We start from the raw sequence: 19338 nt of genomic DNA on the forward strand, positions 1-19338 counted from the left end.
AAAACTGCATTCCTTAGGCCGTTGCCTTGGACCCCTACTCTCAGTGCTCCACAAGTTCAAACGTCCTGTCACACCCCATTTCCTTTCACGGCCCCCCTGTTATTCCAACCTCACCACTCCTCATGCCCAAACACTTCGCCTTTTGTCCATTGCGTTTAAGACGTCAATTTAACTGAGTATAAGAGACCTGCACAACTACATTTACAACCCCATGTACAACTGCCAAGCAAGGAAGAACACCCTGCTAACACCACGTCAGCCATTAAGGCAGTGGTGGCTCAGTAGGAAGACTGCCCTTGGCAGCGTGCTTGTGTTCTGTGTAAAACAGACATGCGTAGTAAGGCCTGGAGGACCGGTCCTACCCACAGATCAAGGATTACTTTCCGATGTGTTTTTTTAAAAACATTTTATCAAGGTTTTGTGCAAAGGTGGGTTCACAAAAAACAGCAACAACAGTATAATATTACAGCATCAGCAAATGGGTCCCTCGGCTCCACGTCTCTGTCCCCTCCCCTCCCCCCTTTCACCGCTCGGCTCCACCTCTCTGTCCCCTCTTTCACCCATCCCCTCCCATTTCCTTCCCTAGATTCTGTATTTCCCACTGTCCAGGGTCCAGCTTCTGTCTCCCGGTCTCCCTCCTATCCAAGCATCTCCCTCCTCTCCCATCCCCATATCGTCTCGTACTTCTGTGGGTGGACTCTATTTTTGTAAGCTGCCTGGTCCCACATCTTTACCACATCCATGCCTGACCTCCACGATGCAATCGTCATGCTAGGCCCTGAAGACCCTCGCATATGGAAACAAGGCACAATCACCATACACCCAGTGATACGACAGACACGAGGATCGATTTCCACGTACTAGGGTTTATTGCAAAGCAAATATTTCTCAGACGGCCGACTGGGTCTAACATCTCGCAACGTGTGATCACCCAGACCTCGTGAGACGCAAGAGAGTGAACATTCTACAACAGTATCATATATAAAAAGTCATCATACTTTATATAAAAATCTTTGTGACACATCAAAACCGCCCATTATGTATCTTCTTGAGCTAGGGTTCGATAATTGACAATGACAAATATGACACATCATGACACGTTTCTTTCTTAATCTATATATAATCGGGCATCCAAGCTCATCCACTTCTATGCTATAGCCCTTTTAGCCACAATGCATGCAATGTTTAGGAAGCTCTTATGTCTATCCGTTTCCTTCTCACCCCAGATCCCAAGTATTATCCTAGAATAATAAATATTGTGCAGGTATTTGAACTGTATCCTCCAAAAGGCAAGCTGCAATTGCTACTTCCCCGGGATATTGTAGTGCTTCCCTCCAGTCTTTTCTATGTCCCCCCAAATCATTAACCCATCTCTCCCTAAGAGACGAGAGCTTAATGCCTTATAGAGGGTTGATATTTGCTTCCCCATAATCTCTCCGTCCAATAGGGGAGGCCTGTCCATGTGTGGCTCTAGAGGATCTCTAGGTTGCAGATTTTTGTAGTGGTTTTGTCTGCCCAATCCCCAGGTGTCCCACAATATTCTTGGAAGGGCCTAACCCCCCCCCCCAACTAATGAGACTATGTCCCCTACCGTCCATATCCCCCTGTCCGTCCACTCCCCATCTCCAGTTTTAAATTCCTTTGATGAGGCCGTTCCCCAGATTCTGGCCGCCAGCGTAAGCCTCGCCCCCCACCCCGATTACTTGTGGGCTTGCGCTCAGACCCAGCCCACCGCAGCTGTTACGGGCAGGCCCCCTTTCACACTGGTTGTTCCACATAGGAGCCCAGCCCATCCATTCCTTCCCATCAATCCTAATTCTGCGTCTACCAGGGTGTCTCTTACTCCCCAATATCGCCATCCGTTTGCTATGGCCAGCTGTGTAACCCAGTAGTATTGTTTCATGTTTTTGAGGCCCAAACCACCTTTCCGACAAGAGTTAAATAACCTCTCCAATTTCACCCTGGGTGTCTTCCGTTCCCACAGGAATCCCCCTCAGGATCCTATTGAAGTCTTACCTGTAGTCCACACGAGGCATTCTGGATAATGTATACAAATCTGGGCAAAGTCGCCATTTTATATAGCGCAAATCTACCCATCAGAGTAATTGGAAGAGTCGGCCAATGGTTGGTGTGCCGTTCAAATATTTTAATCTCTGGAATAAGATTCAGTTCAACAAAGGACTTCTCGCCCTTGGGTACGTGTATCCCCAAGTAGTGAAAGCCTCCCGCCTCAGTTCTCAGTGGTGGGCATCGCATCCGGATCTCCTCCCCCCATTCCACCGGGGGTTTCCAAGCCGGAGTATGAGCCAAACACGTCAAGAGTCTTTATTCTCTGCACCAATCTTTCTGGATTGGTTACATAGAGTAAAATATAATGTGCGTATAGCGATGTCCGCTCTTCCCTTCACCAGGCCATGCGAATTCCAACACCCCTGGGTTCATCCTGATCCAATCCGTCAGTGGTTCTACCGCTAGGGCGAACAGCATGGGTGCGAGTGGACACCCCTGCCTGGTACCTCGACTCAAAGCAAACCCCTGAGCGGCCATGTCGTTGACCCGCAGCAGGGCCCTTAAGCCATTGTACAACACCTGGACCCATCCAATAAAACCCTCTCTGAAGCCCATACAGGCAGTACAGCGATTCGGTATGCCCATTCAATGGAGTTTAAGGCTTTTTGGGCATCCAACGCAAGAACCTCCAGCGGTCACTGCATCTAAATTGCTCCCCCAGAATCAGATGTAGGTGTCGGATCTTTAGCCTGGTTCATTATGTTCGGGATAAAACCACTGGTCCTCCTTTACAATAGCTGGTATAATTTAACTCAGCCAGTTGGCTAAGGCCTTAGCAAGGAGTTTGGTTTGTATATTATAGATATTGGTCTATAGAAGCCACAGTGCTCTTGTGATTTTTCCTCTGTATGCGTTATCACTATTGTGGCTTCTCTGAGATCTGTCGGGAGCATACCCTTCTCCCTACTCTCCTTGAGCATTTCCCAGATCAGTCCTAAGACTTTCTTTTTCACCTTCAGGCAGAGTTCTAAGGGGAAGCCATTTGGCCTGCTGTTTTCCCCTCACTAACTGAGCCATTGCTTCCTGTATGTCTTCTGTCTGCAACTCTCCCTCCTGGGCATTTACCTGTTCTTCCAATAGTCGAGTCACTGCCAGTCGGTCTAGGAAGTCCCTCAAATCTGCCTCCCCCTTAGTGAGCTCTGATGCGTACAATTTCTGATAAAACGCAGCAAAGGCCTGCACTATCACCATGTGTTTCCTTATTGTTCCTTCTCCATTCCCACCATCGATTTCATAGACCACCCTGTTGGCTTCCTCCCTTCTCATTAACCAGGCCAGGAGTTTTGCAAAGTTTTATAGAGACGTTTAAATCAATATAGTACTTCAAACGAAGAAAATCCTCAGGTCCGGATCGATTGACAAAAAATTATTTTATCAGTCCTTGCACTTATAGTAACACAATTACACAACTTGGGCATCGAGGAAACAATGTTTCCAGAATCAATTAAATGCTCATGCATTATCGTCCTGCCTGAACCTGGTATAGACCTGCAGGAATATACCAACTATCACTACATTTTCCATAGGAAGATAGATTCCAGAATTTGGGCTAACAAGTCTATTCCAAGACTTCGGTCAACGTAAAACAGGATTTGTCAGAAACCATTAGTGAATGAGTAAAATAATTCAGGTCTTGGACATTTAAAAATTCTGCCGAGTGTCCGCCTGCTATTAAGCCTGGACAATGTCAGGTGGAGATATCTTTACGATACCTAAAAGAAGATGCAGTCTTAGGTTCTAGCATCCTAATAAATGATCAAACACTGCAATCCAGGGTTATTTACCTGTATAAAGGCAGAAATGAAGGTTTGCCCCGTTCCAGCTCTGCTTTTTAGCATTGCCCTAGAACCGTTAGCAGCTGCAATAAGATCAAAGCCCTGTGAAACAAAGCACCTTGTTAAAAGACGTATAGATAAAATGCAGTCTGTTCGTGGACGACAAGTTGGTTGTATGGTCATCCACCACCAAGTCAATCTCAGCACTCATCTCACCAATGGAAAACGTTGGCCTGTTCTCTGGATATAAAATCAACTGGGGGGGGAGTCAGCACACTGCCAAGTGTGGAGTTATGCACAGTGGTCGTTTCGATGGGAAACGAGAAGTGGTTTAACTAGGTTTGTCAACACTAGGAACCCTAACCCACACAAATGGGAACATCTAGAAAACTGGAAACAATAACATTAGAAATTTGGAGGTAATCCCAACTTGATGTTCCCCACTGACTATGTTTTTCGTAGTGTCTGTGTATTGTGCCCAAATACCTATGAAGCAGTGTTCTGGACTTGGGACCCCCAGCCAAGGCAAGATATTGGTAAAGAAACAAAAATGCCATTACGCAAAGGCAGCTTCTGCTATCCTGACTTGAAGGCATGCCCTCTTTGATTGGCATTTCAGGACATTTGTTACAGGAGAAAAATAAATGTTCAAGTTTCTGAATGGGTGGAGATCAAATTTCAATCCTGGTTGAAAAAGTGGCGATTCGAGCTATAAAGGAGAATGCGAGATGCACAATGGGCACTGGAGTAACAATCGTTTTTGCCAAAATGGGCTGGAGAACCTACACCCGTAAGACAAATCTGCTATTTCAGTTGGACCCATTGACAGACTTGATACATTACTCAAATTAAGGTTAAACAAAGGTTTGATTTTGAGCCGAGTTTCCACAGGCGTATGGTATAAATCTTCATACGAAGAATGGAATTTCTCCAACTAGCACGGAGGGTTCCAAGCAATGACCAGCTTCTCAGTTCACTCTGGGCTTTCAGATTCAGTTTCCAAGCATGCTGCGTTTCAGCACTGTAGGGTTACCCATAACTGTTTCTCTCATCTGCCCCAGTCTCATGCCAGAGATTCTCTCCGGCATGCCAGGCAGCCAGATAACTTACTTCTCCTCTCAATCTTGTGCTTGGCTCATATGCATGTCTTTCTGTGTTCCAAAAACAGAGCACAGCTTCAGCTGCTTGAGGATGGTGACTCTGCTCTTTCTTCACTGCAAAGTCTGTGAAGCCGCTGCCTGCTGCATCAGCTGACCATGCGACGTAGGAACGACTCTCCAGTGCGGTTTGCTCGGCCACCTATACAGGGCTTCATCAGGAAGGTAAAAAGCTCCTATGGTAGCAAGGGGTCGAGGGTAAAATCCTGTCAAAGTGTGATGACTACAGGGATGGCAGGAGTTATAATTTCTTCAAACTTCACAACTGGTTTAAATCTCCAAAAATCAAAAACTTCAATCAGATCACTGCCTCTTACAAACGCAACTGAATTGGACAGTGTTTTGGCCCTACTCCCTCATTAGAATTACGTCACGCAGCATCATCTCTATGTACCTGCTTGGAGGTTGACTGGACGTGTCACAACTTCAAGGCCTTTGAAGACTTGGAGGCTGAGTTAAAGCGGATTTTCCAGTGGATTATTGGCACAAGCATTAGCAGAGACTCATCATGGCAATGTGAAACTACAGACTCATCAGGACATTCATATTGGGCTCCTCTAAAGGTAGCACAACTACACTGTGTGGAAAATAGTGAATACTGGATGTCCGACACGCAACACAGGATATCTGCACATGTCTGGAGATTGTCCGAAGGAGAAGAAAAAGAGGACAAGGAAAAGAGAAAGAGAAAGAGGACAAGGAAAAGAGAAAGAGGACAAGGAAAAGAGAAAGACGACAAGGAAAAGAGAAAGACGACAAGGAAAAGAGAAAGACGACAAGGAAAAGAGAAAGAGGACAAGGAAAAGAGAAAGAGGACAAGGAAAAGAGAAAGAGGACAAGGAAAAGAGAAAGAGGACAAGGAAAAGAGAAAGAGGAGAAGGAAAAGAGAAAGAGGGGGAGGGAAAGAGGGGGAGGGAAAGAGGGGGAGGGAAAGAGGGGGAGGGAAAGAGGGGGAGGGAAAGAGGGGGAGGGAAAGAGGGAGGAGGAGAAGGAGGAGAAGAAGGAGAAGGAGGAGAAGGAGAAGGAGGAGAAGGAGAAGGAGGAGAACAAGAAAGAAAAGGAGCAAGCAATAGCGATTACTCAGTGGTTGGAAACCAGCAATACTGTGATGTAGAGGAATGAGTGAGTAATGAAGACAGCTCAACTAGAAGTGAAAATGGACTATAGTTCTCCGCTGGGGAGGACCCAGCAATGTAGCATAAAAAGGAAAGGATAACCACTGTCAAGAGTGTGTGCAACCAGGGAGTTTCAAATCAGCAGGCTGAGAAAGCTGATGGAAACGTGGAGATCCTCCAGGAGGAAGAAGCAACCAGCTGACATGTGCGAGAGGTCGCCAAAGGAACTGAAGACAGAAAAAAGGGAGAAGAGGAAGCCGAGAGAGAACCAGTCGTGAGTGGTGATGTGGCCTGTAAAAGGTGGATTGGGAAGTCCCAGCAATGACGCGGAGACCACGCTAATACTGGCCCCACAGAAAATAAGCAGAGAGGCACAGAGTGCTAACAGAAGTCGGCCTGAACAAACAAAGGGAGGTCCCCATCCTGAAGGAAGGCCCGGTGACGCCAACCTGTGTGAAACAAGGTAACGGGGAAGGTGGGAAACCCAGGAGGGAACAAGGAAATAACAAGCATCAGCATCATATTTGTACTAGTAGAGAGTGAAATACATCACAATGGCCATTCTGCTCATCCTAGTGATATGGGCACATACCAAAAGAATGAATACATCACAGGACTCAGCCTACTCTTCTCAGTGATAAGTGAAAGAGCAAAGAGGGTGAAATACATTACGGAACTAATCCTACTCGCCCCAGTGATACAGAAACAAAGCAAGAGACTGAAACTAATCTAGGGACGTATCCTACTAGTCCCAGGACTACAAGAAAAGGAAAAGAGAGTGAGACTTATTACAAAACCTATTGCTGAGACCAGTAGGATACGAGAGAATCAAAACAGTGAAAAGATAACAAATCAAAGGATTACGAAGAGCAGAATTCACATAAGGAGGAATTCTATTGCCTCAGAGATATAAGATCAGGAGAGACTTTCAGAGACACTTGACAAAAGCATAAAAAGAGACAATCTGAACCCTGGAGCAACAAGAAGGAAAACATTACAAATCCCAGAAAGAGGGGAACCAAAGAACAAGACAAATCCTCTACAAGAAATTAACAGCCTGATACAAGAAATAGCCAGAACCTATTTAAGAAACTTATGTTGAGGCTGACAAAGCCTATCCAGGAGAAGAACAAGTTACTTCTTACCTTGTAACGTTCTTTCAACGGGATGTTCCTCCGACGTATTCCTCATTTTAGATATCTCCTTCCAGCTCTGCTGGCCTCGGAAAATGTTTTCTCTCTAGAGGGCGCTGCGCGTTGACGTCCTCCGAGCCGATGTCCCTCGACAGCCGCCGTATCGACGTCGACATCATCCTGCCTATAAAGGCCGCACGCAGCGTCCGTTGCTCAGTTCCGTTTTGTAGCCCACAATAATACTTTCTGGACTAAACTAATCACCCTGAAGGAGCGTAAGCTGCAACAACAAGGGAAGTAGAACTGCGGGGATGGATGGGAGGGTCGATGAGGAATACGTCGGAGGAACATCCCGTCGAAAGAACGTTACAAGGTAAGAAGTAACTTGTTCTTCGAAGGGATTGTGTCCTCCGACGTATTCCTCATTTTAGATAGGCTCCCATAGCAGTATTCTATTATTGGAGGGGGGAGTACTGACTTCACGCTGTCTTCTATTGATGAATAGAATGCAGGACAGCCCTTCCAAACCTAGTCTCTTGACTGGAGGAGGAATCCAAATTGTAAAAACGTGTAAAGGTATGGACAGACGACCATGTAGCGGCCGCACAGATGTCTTTAACCGGCATGCCTCTTTTGAGGGCCAATGAAGCTGCAATACCTCTGGTCGAATGAGCCCTAAGGTTTTGAGGGGGCTCTTTCCCTGCCAGTTTATAACATTCCAGAATGGCTAGAATGATCCATCTGGAAATGGTCTGCTTAGTTATTGGTAACCCCAGCTTGTGACCTGTGTAACCTACAAACAGCTGGTCTGCCTGTCTTATCCTGGCTAGTCTACTGATGTAAAAACTTAAAGCCCTCCTAGGATCTAGCCTGTGTAACCTCTCTTCCTCTTTCCCCGGGTGAGGAGGAGGATAGAAAGATGGTAGGGTAATCTTCTGAGTGATATGGAATTCAGAAACCACCTTTGGGAGGAAATTAGGCTTCACTTGCAGGACAACTTTGTCTTTATGAAATATTGTGTGAGGGGGTTTACAAGAAAGAGCTTGTAATTCGCTCACCCTTCTAGCAGATGTAAGTGCTATTAATAAAACAGTTTTAAGGGTAAGGAATCTTAACGAACAAGAATGGAGAGGTTCGAAAGGTGTGCCCATCAGGAAAGTTAGTACTAGGTTTAAATCCCATAGGGGAACTTGGAATGGTCTTGGGGGATAAACATTGGTTAACCCCTTTAGAAACTGTATAACCAAGGGTAATTTGAAAAAGGATGGTTCTTCCGCAGTGCGCTTAAAGATGGATAGCGCTGCGAGATAGCCCTTAATGGTGCCAACTTGAAGGCCTGAATTTGCCAAATATAGTAGGAAGGACAAACCCATTGGTGTACCACATGAAAAAGGGTCGATATTCTGTTCTCTACACCAGCTGGAAAATCTGTTCCAACGGCAGCGGTATAAAGACTTTGTTGCTGGCCTCCTTGCCGAAAGCAACACCTCCATAACATCATCAGGGAGGTCCCAATCCTTGGCTTTCAGAAGCCAAGCGTGAAGGTTGAGGGTTTTGATGTCTGGATGGAGAACCTGACCTCCCTTCTGTGAGAGTAGGTTCTCTCTGAGTGGAAGTCGAATTGGAGGGCAGATGGACAAGTCTAGAAGGGGTACCACATTCTCCTGGCCCAATCCGGGGCAATTAGGATCATGGTTCTCCGGAATCTTCTCAACCTCCTGATCATTTGAGGAATGACAGGGACCGGTGGGAGCGCGTACAGAAGCGGAAACTCCCAGTCCACTATGAACGCGTCTCCCAGAGCTCCTCTCGGGGGAAATTCCCTTGAGCAGAACAGGTCGCATTTCCTGTTTAGGCTGGTGGCGAACAGATCTACCTGAGGGGTTCCCCAAAGGGCGAAGATCTCTTGAAGGACTTCCTGAGCTAGTTCCCACTCGTGGGAGACTGTGCTCTGCCTGCTCAGAGCGTCCGCTGTCAAGTTCTTCTCTCCGGCTAGGTGAGCTGCCGATAGAGAGATTCCTTCTTGGATTGCCCAAAACCAGAGCTGCATCTCCTCTCTGCACAGGGGTAGTGATCCTACGCCTCCTCTTTTGTTGAGGTAATGCATGGCCACCGTGTTGTCCGTCATTATCAGGACGTTCTTCCCTTGTACAGCTGGCAGGAACGCCTTCAACGCAAGTCTGATGGCTCTCAGCTCTAACAGGTTGATATGTAGTCTGGACTCCGATGGAGACCAACGACCGCTGATGGTCAAGTCGTTGGCGTGGGCTCCCCACCCCGTGAGTGAGGCATCCGTGACTACTGTTATCTCCGGCCAGGGTTGCCAAAACTGTTCTCCTTTCAGAATGTTCTCCTGACAGGCCCACCACTGAAGGTCTCGAGCCACCCTGCCGGGAACCTGAAGGAGATCTGTCATTCTCCCTGAGAATTGTGACCACTGAGTCCTCAGTGCCCACTGGAGGGATCTCATTCTCAGGCGAGCCTCTGGCACTAGGAAAATGCAGGATGCCATGAGGCCTAGCAACCTCAAAAAGTCGAAGGCTGGGAGACGTTGGGCATGTTGGAACTTGGTAACCATCTGTAGAATATCTTGAGCCCTCACCTCTGGTGGCGAGGCTTTTCCCAGGGAAGTGTCCAGGATCGCTCCTATGAACTGGAGTCTCTGCGATGGTATCATTTGTGACTTCTTTAAATTGAGGGAGAAGCCCAGTCTGTGAAGGAAGTGGCACACGTGTTTTTGCTGGATCTGAGCTTGTTCCGAAGAAACAGCCCTGATCAACCAATCGTCCAGGTAGGGGTAGACGTGAATCCCTTCCCTCCTTATACTTGCAGCAACTACCGACATTAACTTGGTGAAGACCCTCGGGCGGAGGTCAGCCCAAATGGCAGCACTAGAAATTGATAGTGAGAGTTGCCAATTGCGAACCTCGGGTATTTCCTGTGTTTGAGATGGATAGGCACATGGAAATAAGCGTCCTGAAGGTCCAGAGATACCAACCAGTCCTGGAACTGCAGGGCCTGGAGGATCTGAGAAAGAGTGACCATCTTGAATTTGTCTTTTCTGAGGAATTTGTTCAATTCTCGCAAGTCCAAGATGGGTCTCAGTCCTCCGTCTTTCTTTGGAATGAGAAAGTAAGGGGAGTACCAGCCCTTGTTCCTCTCCGCTACAGGTACCGGTTCTATGGCACCTTTCTCTAGCAGGTCCAAAATTTCCTGCAAGAGGAGCGGATCTGGAGCTTTCTGAGAGCTGATCCCCGGTGGATGACTGAGGTATACGTAGGAAAGGCAGGCAGTAACTTGGGCAACTTTTTCCAATGCCCAAGCATCTGACGTGATAGCCTGCCATACCGCCAGATGTTGAGTCAACCTGCCTCCTACAGGTGTCCTGTGAGGGAAGTCCTCAGAGTGGTTTTGGGGCGGCTGATGCAGATGCCGATGGTAAAGAGGCACCTGCTGTTGCTGCGGCTTTTGAATATCTACCCCGTCCACCTCGGGTAGTCCTTCTTTGTCCCCTTTGAACCGGACGTCCTCTACCTCTTCCGAATGCGGAGTAGAAGAGAAAGGACTTGCCCCTCGCAGAGGTTCCTGTGGGACGAAAAGGAGTCTGACGGATTGCAGCTCCTAGGGAGTTAGCTGCTGCTTTTGAAGTTTGCAGTTTCTCTAAACTGTCATCCACCTTTTTCCCGAACAAAGAGGAGCCATCGAATGGCATGTTCAAGAGCCTGGCTTGCACATCTGGGGCAAAACCAGACTTTCTCAACCAAGCGAATCTCCTGGTTGATGTACTTGCCGCCATTGCTCTGCTGATACCGTCAGCCGAATCAATGCCCGTCTGGAGGGATTCGCACATAGCGTCTTTACTGTCCTGTATAATATTCAGGAACGCATCCCTTTCTTCTCCCTCCGGGATGCAGTCAGCCGCTGTAGAAGCACACTCCCAAAGTGTATGGCTGAACCTAGCAAGGGTGCAGGTAGCATTAACAGATTTTAACGCCATGCTATATGCTGAAAAGACTTTCTTTGCCATAGCATCATATTTTTTTATCGTCCCTGTCCTGTGGGACGGTAGGATAAGCCGTCTTGACATCGGTAGAGGATGCTGCCTGTACCACCAGACTTTCTGGGGATGGGTGTTTAGACAAAAACTCCGAGTCTGTAGAAGATACCCTGTACTTTGTAGACAGTTTTTTATTTACTGCTGGTACGACATCTGGGGTTTCCCAGTTTGTCATGATCTTCCTCTGAAGAGCTTTATGAAAAGGCACCACAGGATCCTCCTGTGGGCCTTTGTCAAGAATATCCGTGAGGTCATCTTGTTGGAAAGATTGTGAAGGTGCAGACCACCTCATGAACTCTGTGATCCTGGCCATTAAGGCTCTATAGGGGGTTTCAGCATGCTCCCCCGGGTCTGCCCTAGCAAACTCCACCTCAGGGGAAGTGTCTAACCCACTTGCCTCATGTAAGGAATCATGAAGATCCTTTAACCTGCGTTCTTCAGAGGAAAATTCCTCTCTAATTGGGGTTACAGGTCCCTGCAACTCAAATGTGTCTTCCTGTTCAGACAATTCTCCCTCTTCCAAAATTGAGGACATAGTTCTCAATTGTTCTGAACTCATAAAGGGAGTAAATCCCATTTCCAAGGCAGATGGTGCCGAACTTGTCATTATCGGTCTCGAAAACGTCGACGCCGACGGCTTCGAGCGTGGCGTCGAAAACAAAGGCGGAGGCCTCGAAGACCTCGACAGAATTGGAATTCTACTCGACAATCTCGAAGCCATCGACGTCGAGGACCTGGGGATAGTCAATGGGTGTGTCGTAACCGTGACTTTTCTTGGCGTCGACGCCGGTGTCGAAGCTGGCGTCGAGTCGACAGACCCGTGTGTCGAAGGTTTGGAGGTCACAGTCCTACTCGAGGGTTCGAGACGCGCTCGAGAGGCTTCCTTCGCCGGGTACTGCGACTCGCGACGTTTTTGACCTTCGGGTCTTTCGACCAGAGCATCGCTCTCGGTAGTCTTCGAGGGGGTCAAGGCCGCTTTCTCGAAGACGCTCATCATATTTTTGCGGAATTCCTCCCATTCAGCCCGGGAACTATGTTTCGTGGGGCAAGGGATTCTTTTTGACGAAACAGAGGAAGACGGAGAAGGGGATCTTCGTCGTCTCCTCTTCGAGTGCTTCGATCTCGAGGAGTGATGCGACCCACTCCGAGACCTGGAGCGTGAATGGTGACGAGGAGACGAGTGTCTCGACTTCGTCGACGAAGAAGCAGCTTTAAAAGTCTTACCTTTCTCCAGCTTCCCCCTACGCTCCTTCAGGGCCTTAGCTGTCATGGACATACAGTCCTCGCATTCCGAACAATGGTGTTCAGCTCCCAAACACCACAGACAAACTGAGGGTCAGTCAGCAACATCTTTTTCCCACAATCTCGACATTTTTTGAAGCCGGATCGAGGAGTTGTCGGTTCCGACGAGGAAGCCATCGAGTACAGATCGAATAACTCGAGGTAAATATGGATTAATCTGACAAGAACTGAGCAACGGTATTCCGAGGCACTGAGTAAGCGCGGAAAAACGGAACTGAGCAACGGACGCTGCGCGCGGCCTTTATAGGCAGGATGACGTCGACGTCGATATGGCGGCTGTCGAGGGACATCGACTCGGAGGACGTCGACGCGCAGCGCCCTCTAGAGAGAAAAAATTTTCCGAGGCCAGCAGAGCTGGAAGGAGATATCTAAGATGAGGAATACGTCGGAGGACACAATCCCTTCGAAGGTAGTCATTCTCCTGGCCTTTTTGTTGTTTTGTAATAGTGGTAGGGTCAGAGTAGCCTAGCTTTGGACTTCACAACAGACGCGAACCCTAGTTAGTTGAGTTATGTAGGGAAATCCATAGAACAGGGACAGTGTAGACTTTTCCCCTATTATTTAAATAAAATATTTATAAGAATACCACCACCTGGTCTGTCGCCTCCTCCTGACCTACCACAAAATGTAGGCGCAAAGGGAACCAGACACTTTGAGAAAATCAGTCTGGTCTTCTTTCCTGGATCTGTAGTACTACCTCTAAACTATACGTATCACTATGCGTCATTACGGATTAATCATGAATACCTTTGGTCATGATTTTCGATGTTTTCTTTTAGGATCTCTTCGGTTTGGAAAGCTCACCCTTAGTTACTTTCCTTTGGAGTGCTATCAAAGTTGGAAGCTTGACAGCACTTATCAGGCTTTGATTTTGGAATTATTGAATGTTTAGATAATATTCCAACTTCTCCCCAATACTTAATGTAGCGCCCTATAGATTGTCCTATGTTTATCATATAGGATTTACTTAATCTTACTGCACAGCGCTTTGGGAAGCCATACTATAAAACGCAAATAAGTAATACAGTTAAATACATGCATTTAGGCTTACAAAGTGGGTGGTACCTTGTTTATGAGTACTATTCAAGTGCCTTGTAGGAATCAACTTTTTAAGATCAATTTATTTAATAGATTGCTAGATTCTTTGGCAACATTTGAAGTGAATGAATCAAATATCTGTGTCAGCGTACTGTACTCTTGACAAAGATTGAATCGCCTATCTGATCAATGCATTTTAAAAAGAAAGATAAATAGCCTTGGCTTTTTGGAAGAACCCTGAAGTAGGTTAGTGTGGAATCAGAGGGGTCCTTCATCGCTACGCTGGACATTTTGTCTGTAATGGTAGCTAGAAGACGAAGAATCTAGCATCCCGTAAGGCACAGATTCAGTACTGGCACAGGCAAGATGCTTTCTACACCATGAAAGCACTGAGTCGCTGCATGTTCAAATGGATGAGTGCACCCAACGTTAGGACACTGGGTCAGTACTAGATTAAAGGAAAGGTGACACCAATGCTTGGGGCTGGATAGGTACAGAGAGAAGTGGTCATAATAAGCAGCATTAAGTAATTGATGGCCCAGCATTGCCTACACACAATGGGTATGCGGGTTCCACCTCCCCACAGCACAGTAAAGAAAGTTTGGACCTTTTTGGTAAATGTTGGCCAGTAAAGTTGAAGTAGGACTGAGGGAGAGCAGAAAAGTCTCCTGTTTGCTAGGATGCAAAGAAGGTAGTCTTACCGCCTCCATTTTGATGGCACAGGTATGGAAACCTCCACACATTTCCAAGGCCCACGGAGAAGCCAACCTGTGCAAGGATATACTGTAGCTTGCTGCTCCAGGCGGGACGTGTGGCGGTCTCTTCGGGCAGGAGGCCCAAGCTTGACTCCCCCACCGCAATGTCTTCAAGCTGCGATTTGGACTTTTCCATCGGTCAGTGGTAAAGCAATAAGCAGAACAGTCAAAACGTGAAGGCAGTAGACAGTCCTTCAAAAGTGGCACATAAACCCTTGAACCAAGATGCTCAAAATTCGAATCCAGATCTTACAGTACTGGGAGGTGAGTCGGAGGGAGCAGCACCACCGACCGCAAGTCACATGAGATCCTAAAAGAAATGGGAGGGGAGAATTTTAGTAGGAGCTACATTTCAAACACCAATATTATAGGCAGTAAATGTAAGAACATCAGTTTACTTTTAAGTATAAAAATGATCATTCCCTAGCATGACCCAAACCCAAAAACCACACAGTCTGTGTTATCCATAGGTCTTACCCGAGAACAAATCCACAAGAAGCAGCTTTGGGTTTGCAAATTCACAGTAGGGAAAACCTACTTTCCAGCTCAGAGATGTAAAGCAAATGTGAAGCATAATGGCATGATCTTGAATGCAGTGTCATTTAAAGATGAGCGGTTTTGCAAAAAAGATCCACCGCTCGCAAACATTTTCAATTATCAGAGATATATACAGGAACGACAAGTCCCCCTTCCTCCAAGCTCTTTGGGTTTCTTGACTGCAGGACCGTGTGCTGGTTGCACAGCAACAGCAGAAACAGATGGATAGGCGACTGACATGCATGTTCAGCTGTAGGCTCCTCATCGCCTACTCCTTATTATGTACCAATAACAATACGTTTCCCCAATCGTCAGTCCTTTTCTTCCAAGGGGTCTGTGGGAGGGTGGGAGGACGGGGGGAGGGGGGGGTCGGGGGTAGTAAAACCATATTGGCTCGAGAGATCAGATGAGCGGGATAACCAATGGGAGGGGGCAGAAAGGAAAGGGAAGTTGGGGTACATAAACCCCATGAAAGCCTAAACGAGCATGGGGTGTTTGTGCGATGCCAGTGGAGGCGGTCCAAGAGGGCAGGTGGAGGAAAGACTGGAGAGGAGAGTTGTGGAGACTGTGTTGAAGCTTGTTACATATAAGATGTTGCTAGTGAGCGAGTGGTGCCAGATTGAGAGTGAAAAATGCTGCGAGTTAAGAGTGTTTGGGTAACAGTGTGAGGGGATAGGAATAGTATAGGGATTGACTGAGTGAGAGTAAGAAGAGTTAAAGAGGGATGTGACAATGAAAGGAGAGTGGAGAGATGAGAGAGCACAGTTGAATGTAAAGAGGTGATGAAGTGTAACCATTGGAGGGTCTAAAGAGAGCGAGAGAGCGGGAAGAATACCAGAGGGAGTGAAACAGAATGGCAGAAGGGGAGAGCGTGTAGACCAAAGGGAGTAGAAAGATTGGGAGAGGAAAGAAGTGGAGCAAGTGAGGGAGCGCGTGAACCAGAGTGTCATATATTGGCACTTTTAAAAACCATCAAGTCCTATTGACAACTCAAGGGAGTGTTAGGCTAGGGCAGTCAGATAGATAAGGCGTATTGCCTTAAGGTCATCATCAGAAGTTAGTATTAGACATGAGGCGTTACTAATGTCTTGGTTAGGGTGGGGGGAGCCCACTGGAGGTTGAGGAAAGCCAATTAGAGTACCCTGTCCACCCCCTGACCAGTGAGAAACCAGTGACTGTCAATTTCTAAAATAAAAACCCTTGAACTATCCTTCAGCGTCTGGGAGTTATTGAAGCCATCCATGACAATATACAGCCAATACTTTTGCGTCAGCCGCAGTTCTGAGAAGCTAGCCCGCAATATCTTTAGTTTCTGGGTTGCCAGGACACCTCTTGCCTGACTGAATACTGTGACTCAATTTCTTTTCAGTCTCTTAACAGGCTTACTTGAAAATGCCTTCCTTTTGTGGTTTGCCGCTCTGCAGGATCCCCACATTTTGTAGCTGAGAAGCGCAATAGAAAAAAAAAAAAGACCTCGGAGGAATAGAACTTTGCTTTAAAGGGACCTGGTCACCTCACAACTAGATGATTTGTTTTTCTGGTCAGATCTCTCCAACAATCGAGGAAAGGCTCTTTAAGCCTGGGACTAGTTGGTGCAACGTAAAGATGCAAGTTGTCCACAAAACCAGAGCTAGATGCTTTCAAGGCCAAAATCTATCATGACCTAAGCCTAATTTTTCAAAGCGCTCTAAAATATAAGCTGGGTCTACACACTACTGGTTTTAGAGAAGCATATTACCTGGAGTTAAACCATGATACCAAACAGTCTTGGTAACGGAGACATAAAAGAGATGCTCCAGAACCCTCTGGGGTCAGAAAGGGGTTATACAGTAACTAGTAGGCATTGCAGCTGCCACAAACCCCGTAGGTCTAGGGAGGGCGGTGAAGCCCAAAATTAGTTAATTCTATTGTGCCAAGGAGCCCAATAAAATGGCTAAATACTAGTCTGTCCAGGACTTCTCTGCTGGTTCAGAGCCCTATACTGCGTACCGAGCCCTATCATTCAGTCCTCTGTGGGCATGGCCGTGTTTATTAAGGTCGGCCGCTCAGTCCAATGGACAGATCGAGCAAGATCTCTTCTCCCACACAGGAGAGGCTGTGTGTATTTGAAGCTGTGCTTGCTTCACAGTCAGGCTTGCATCGTTCTCTGGGAGCGCGCTTGATGCAACATGTTTCCTGAACAAGGAGCGGACCTCGAAGCATCGCACAGAACTCCTCCCCCATTGGTTGCACAGCCTACTCATGACTTCACCTAATCCAAATTCTGTTCCACTATCGGGTCTGATCTTCGGCAAAATAAACCTTGTGTGGCTCAGAGGACTGTTTTTATGCTTGCTCTCTTGCTCCTCATTCAGATCTTAATGTCGGAGAAGCCCAGACCCTACCTGCCAGGTGAGAACACACCTCTCAGGTTACTCTGATGGGCGCCTTCACATGGGGTTCATATTCTTTTACAGACATGATCAAGAATGGCCAACTCCATCTGCTAGCTCTAGGTGGCGCTGAACTGTGACTTGGTGCGGTCTCCCTCAACAACTCCACCAGTTTAGTAGATTCTCCCCCCCGCCCCCACTTCATGGTCAGGGGTCTGGTGAACGATGTGGACACAAGACCAAATCCAGACTCTTGATGATTTGGATGATGATGCCTCTTCCAAGACCAGCATTTTCCACAAGAAGATGGCCTAAATGGGTCCCAAAGAAGGATATTCTCTTCCTCCTCCTGAGAAGGAGTTTTTGGCTCTATCCTCCATTCAATGCATCAGAAAGTACAAGAGGAACTCCTTCATAAATGTATATGTTTAAGTGTTTACTGGAGATGGGGGGCGGAATAAGCCACAGTCCTGTGCTTGGTATCAGGAAGTGTTGCTATTCGAAATTAACCTGGCATCACTATTTTTTCCACCTATGCCAAGCGAACACAGCAGCCATATTAGCTGGGGGCAACCACAAGATGTGATTTCGTTATCTCCCCCTTCAAGGAAGGTAACGTTTAATTTAAGCATCAGTGACACTACTCCTTTGCTTCGATGCATTTACAGAAAAAAGGACTACAGAACTGATGTACAAATTGACTTACAAGGTAAGACTTGGCTGCGCTTATTCGAGCTCATTAATAATCCCAGGTCAGGGATTGGCGGGGGGGGACGTAGGGGTGGAGAGGGATGCTATTTGCATCTTCCACAGATGGGTTGTTTCCAAATATAAGTCGGGGCTCGTTTGGTTAAGTTCATCTCTCATCACTTCCACCAAGCTGAAGTCCAGGCCACATTAGGTTCCCTCTGCTGCACCTTTTAAGGAGCCAGTAGGGGTTTCGTGGCTTTTCCAACCAAAGAAGCCAGTGCAATATGTCTACCATTAGCCAGAGAAGGAAACAACACAGTGTCTTCAAGGCATTCGGTCTCCATTGGCACACATGCAGAGCAAAAGAAAACTAATTAACTACCTTACAAGTTACAACTACCAAGGAGCATGAAATGCTATTTAGAAGGAGTGTCAAACTGCTTGACAGCCATATCCCATAATCCAGGCTAAGTCTTTGTGGTGGGTCAGGAGTCTTTGTGGTGGGTCAGGAGTCCAGGCCATCTTTCCTTCTTTGTGCACCACCTTCCACTCCCTTAAGGGCCAAGAAGCTGACATTGTGGTAAATGTTGCGCTGAACAAGAACGCATTACATTACCACCATGCTGCCTTGCAAAATTGTCTCTTCGGGGCCAAAAACGCCTGGATCTGTGGGTAACTCAGTTGGCTTCCAGGCCAAGTGGAACCTTTTCTTTAACTCCTGCGTCTCTGTTGTAAATAGGGGGAAATCCATGTCTGTGCATCATCCTTGACCGCTGCCTGCTCAATCTATTCATTCCCAGCACATTTTCCAAATGGTAAATTCTGTGACCCATTCTTCCAGTCCTCAAGACGGCTTCTGACTATGTGCCATCCATCATGTCTCGGGAGGATAGCTCAGCGGCAATGTGCTTGTCTTGGAAGCAAGACGACACGGAGCAACACAGGTTCGATCCCCGGGTCCGCGCTTAGAAACCTCTGGGTATTAAGCGTGTTATAAATAACCTATCATCATCATCATATCATCTTGTGGATGCATACTCCAATATAACCATGGAGGGCGGGTGGGGGAGGGAAACTACCCAGATAGTTCCTGAGACTTGTGGGAGGAAAGTCCTTCTGTTCTGTCTTCACATTGTCCTTTCCCTTGTCACAACTCCTGCATTTCAATCAAAGTGACCGCATTAGCGGCCGATGCCGCCAAGTTCCAAGGGGGTTTGCATCACCGCAATGTGGACTACGATTGGTTGGCGAGAGCCTCTCCCCACAGAAGGCTAGCCCCACAGCTTATTTCTGAGCTAGGCCTATCAGTCAAAAACACAAGTGTCTTTCAGTTTGCT

The 19338-nt window shown here is 47.1% G+C and overlaps 1 protein-coding gene across 2 annotated transcripts in view; it reads right to left on the bottom strand.

The window, feature by feature from the left end:
• Positions 1–19338, bottom strand: part of LOC138452915 (sodium-dependent neutral amino acid transporter B(0)AT2-like) — a 228598-nt gene that overhangs the window by 130348 nt on the left and 78912 nt on the right. For both annotated transcript variants that reach the window (XM_069605263.1, XM_069605265.1), the window contains exon 2: positions 14349–14712. In XM_069605263.1, coding sequence (XP_069461364.1) covers positions 14349–14538 — 190 coding nt within the window. In that variant the 5' untranslated portion in view covers positions 14539–14712. The remainder of the gene's footprint in view (positions 1–14348; positions 14713–19338) is intronic.

Source organism: Ambystoma mexicanum, chromosome 1p (assembly GCF_040938575.1).
Source record: "Ambystoma mexicanum isolate Mex_15411 chromosome 1p, UKY_AmexF1_1, whole genome shotgun sequence".
NCBI lineage: Eukaryota > Metazoa > Chordata > Amphibia > Caudata > Ambystomatidae > Ambystoma > Ambystoma mexicanum.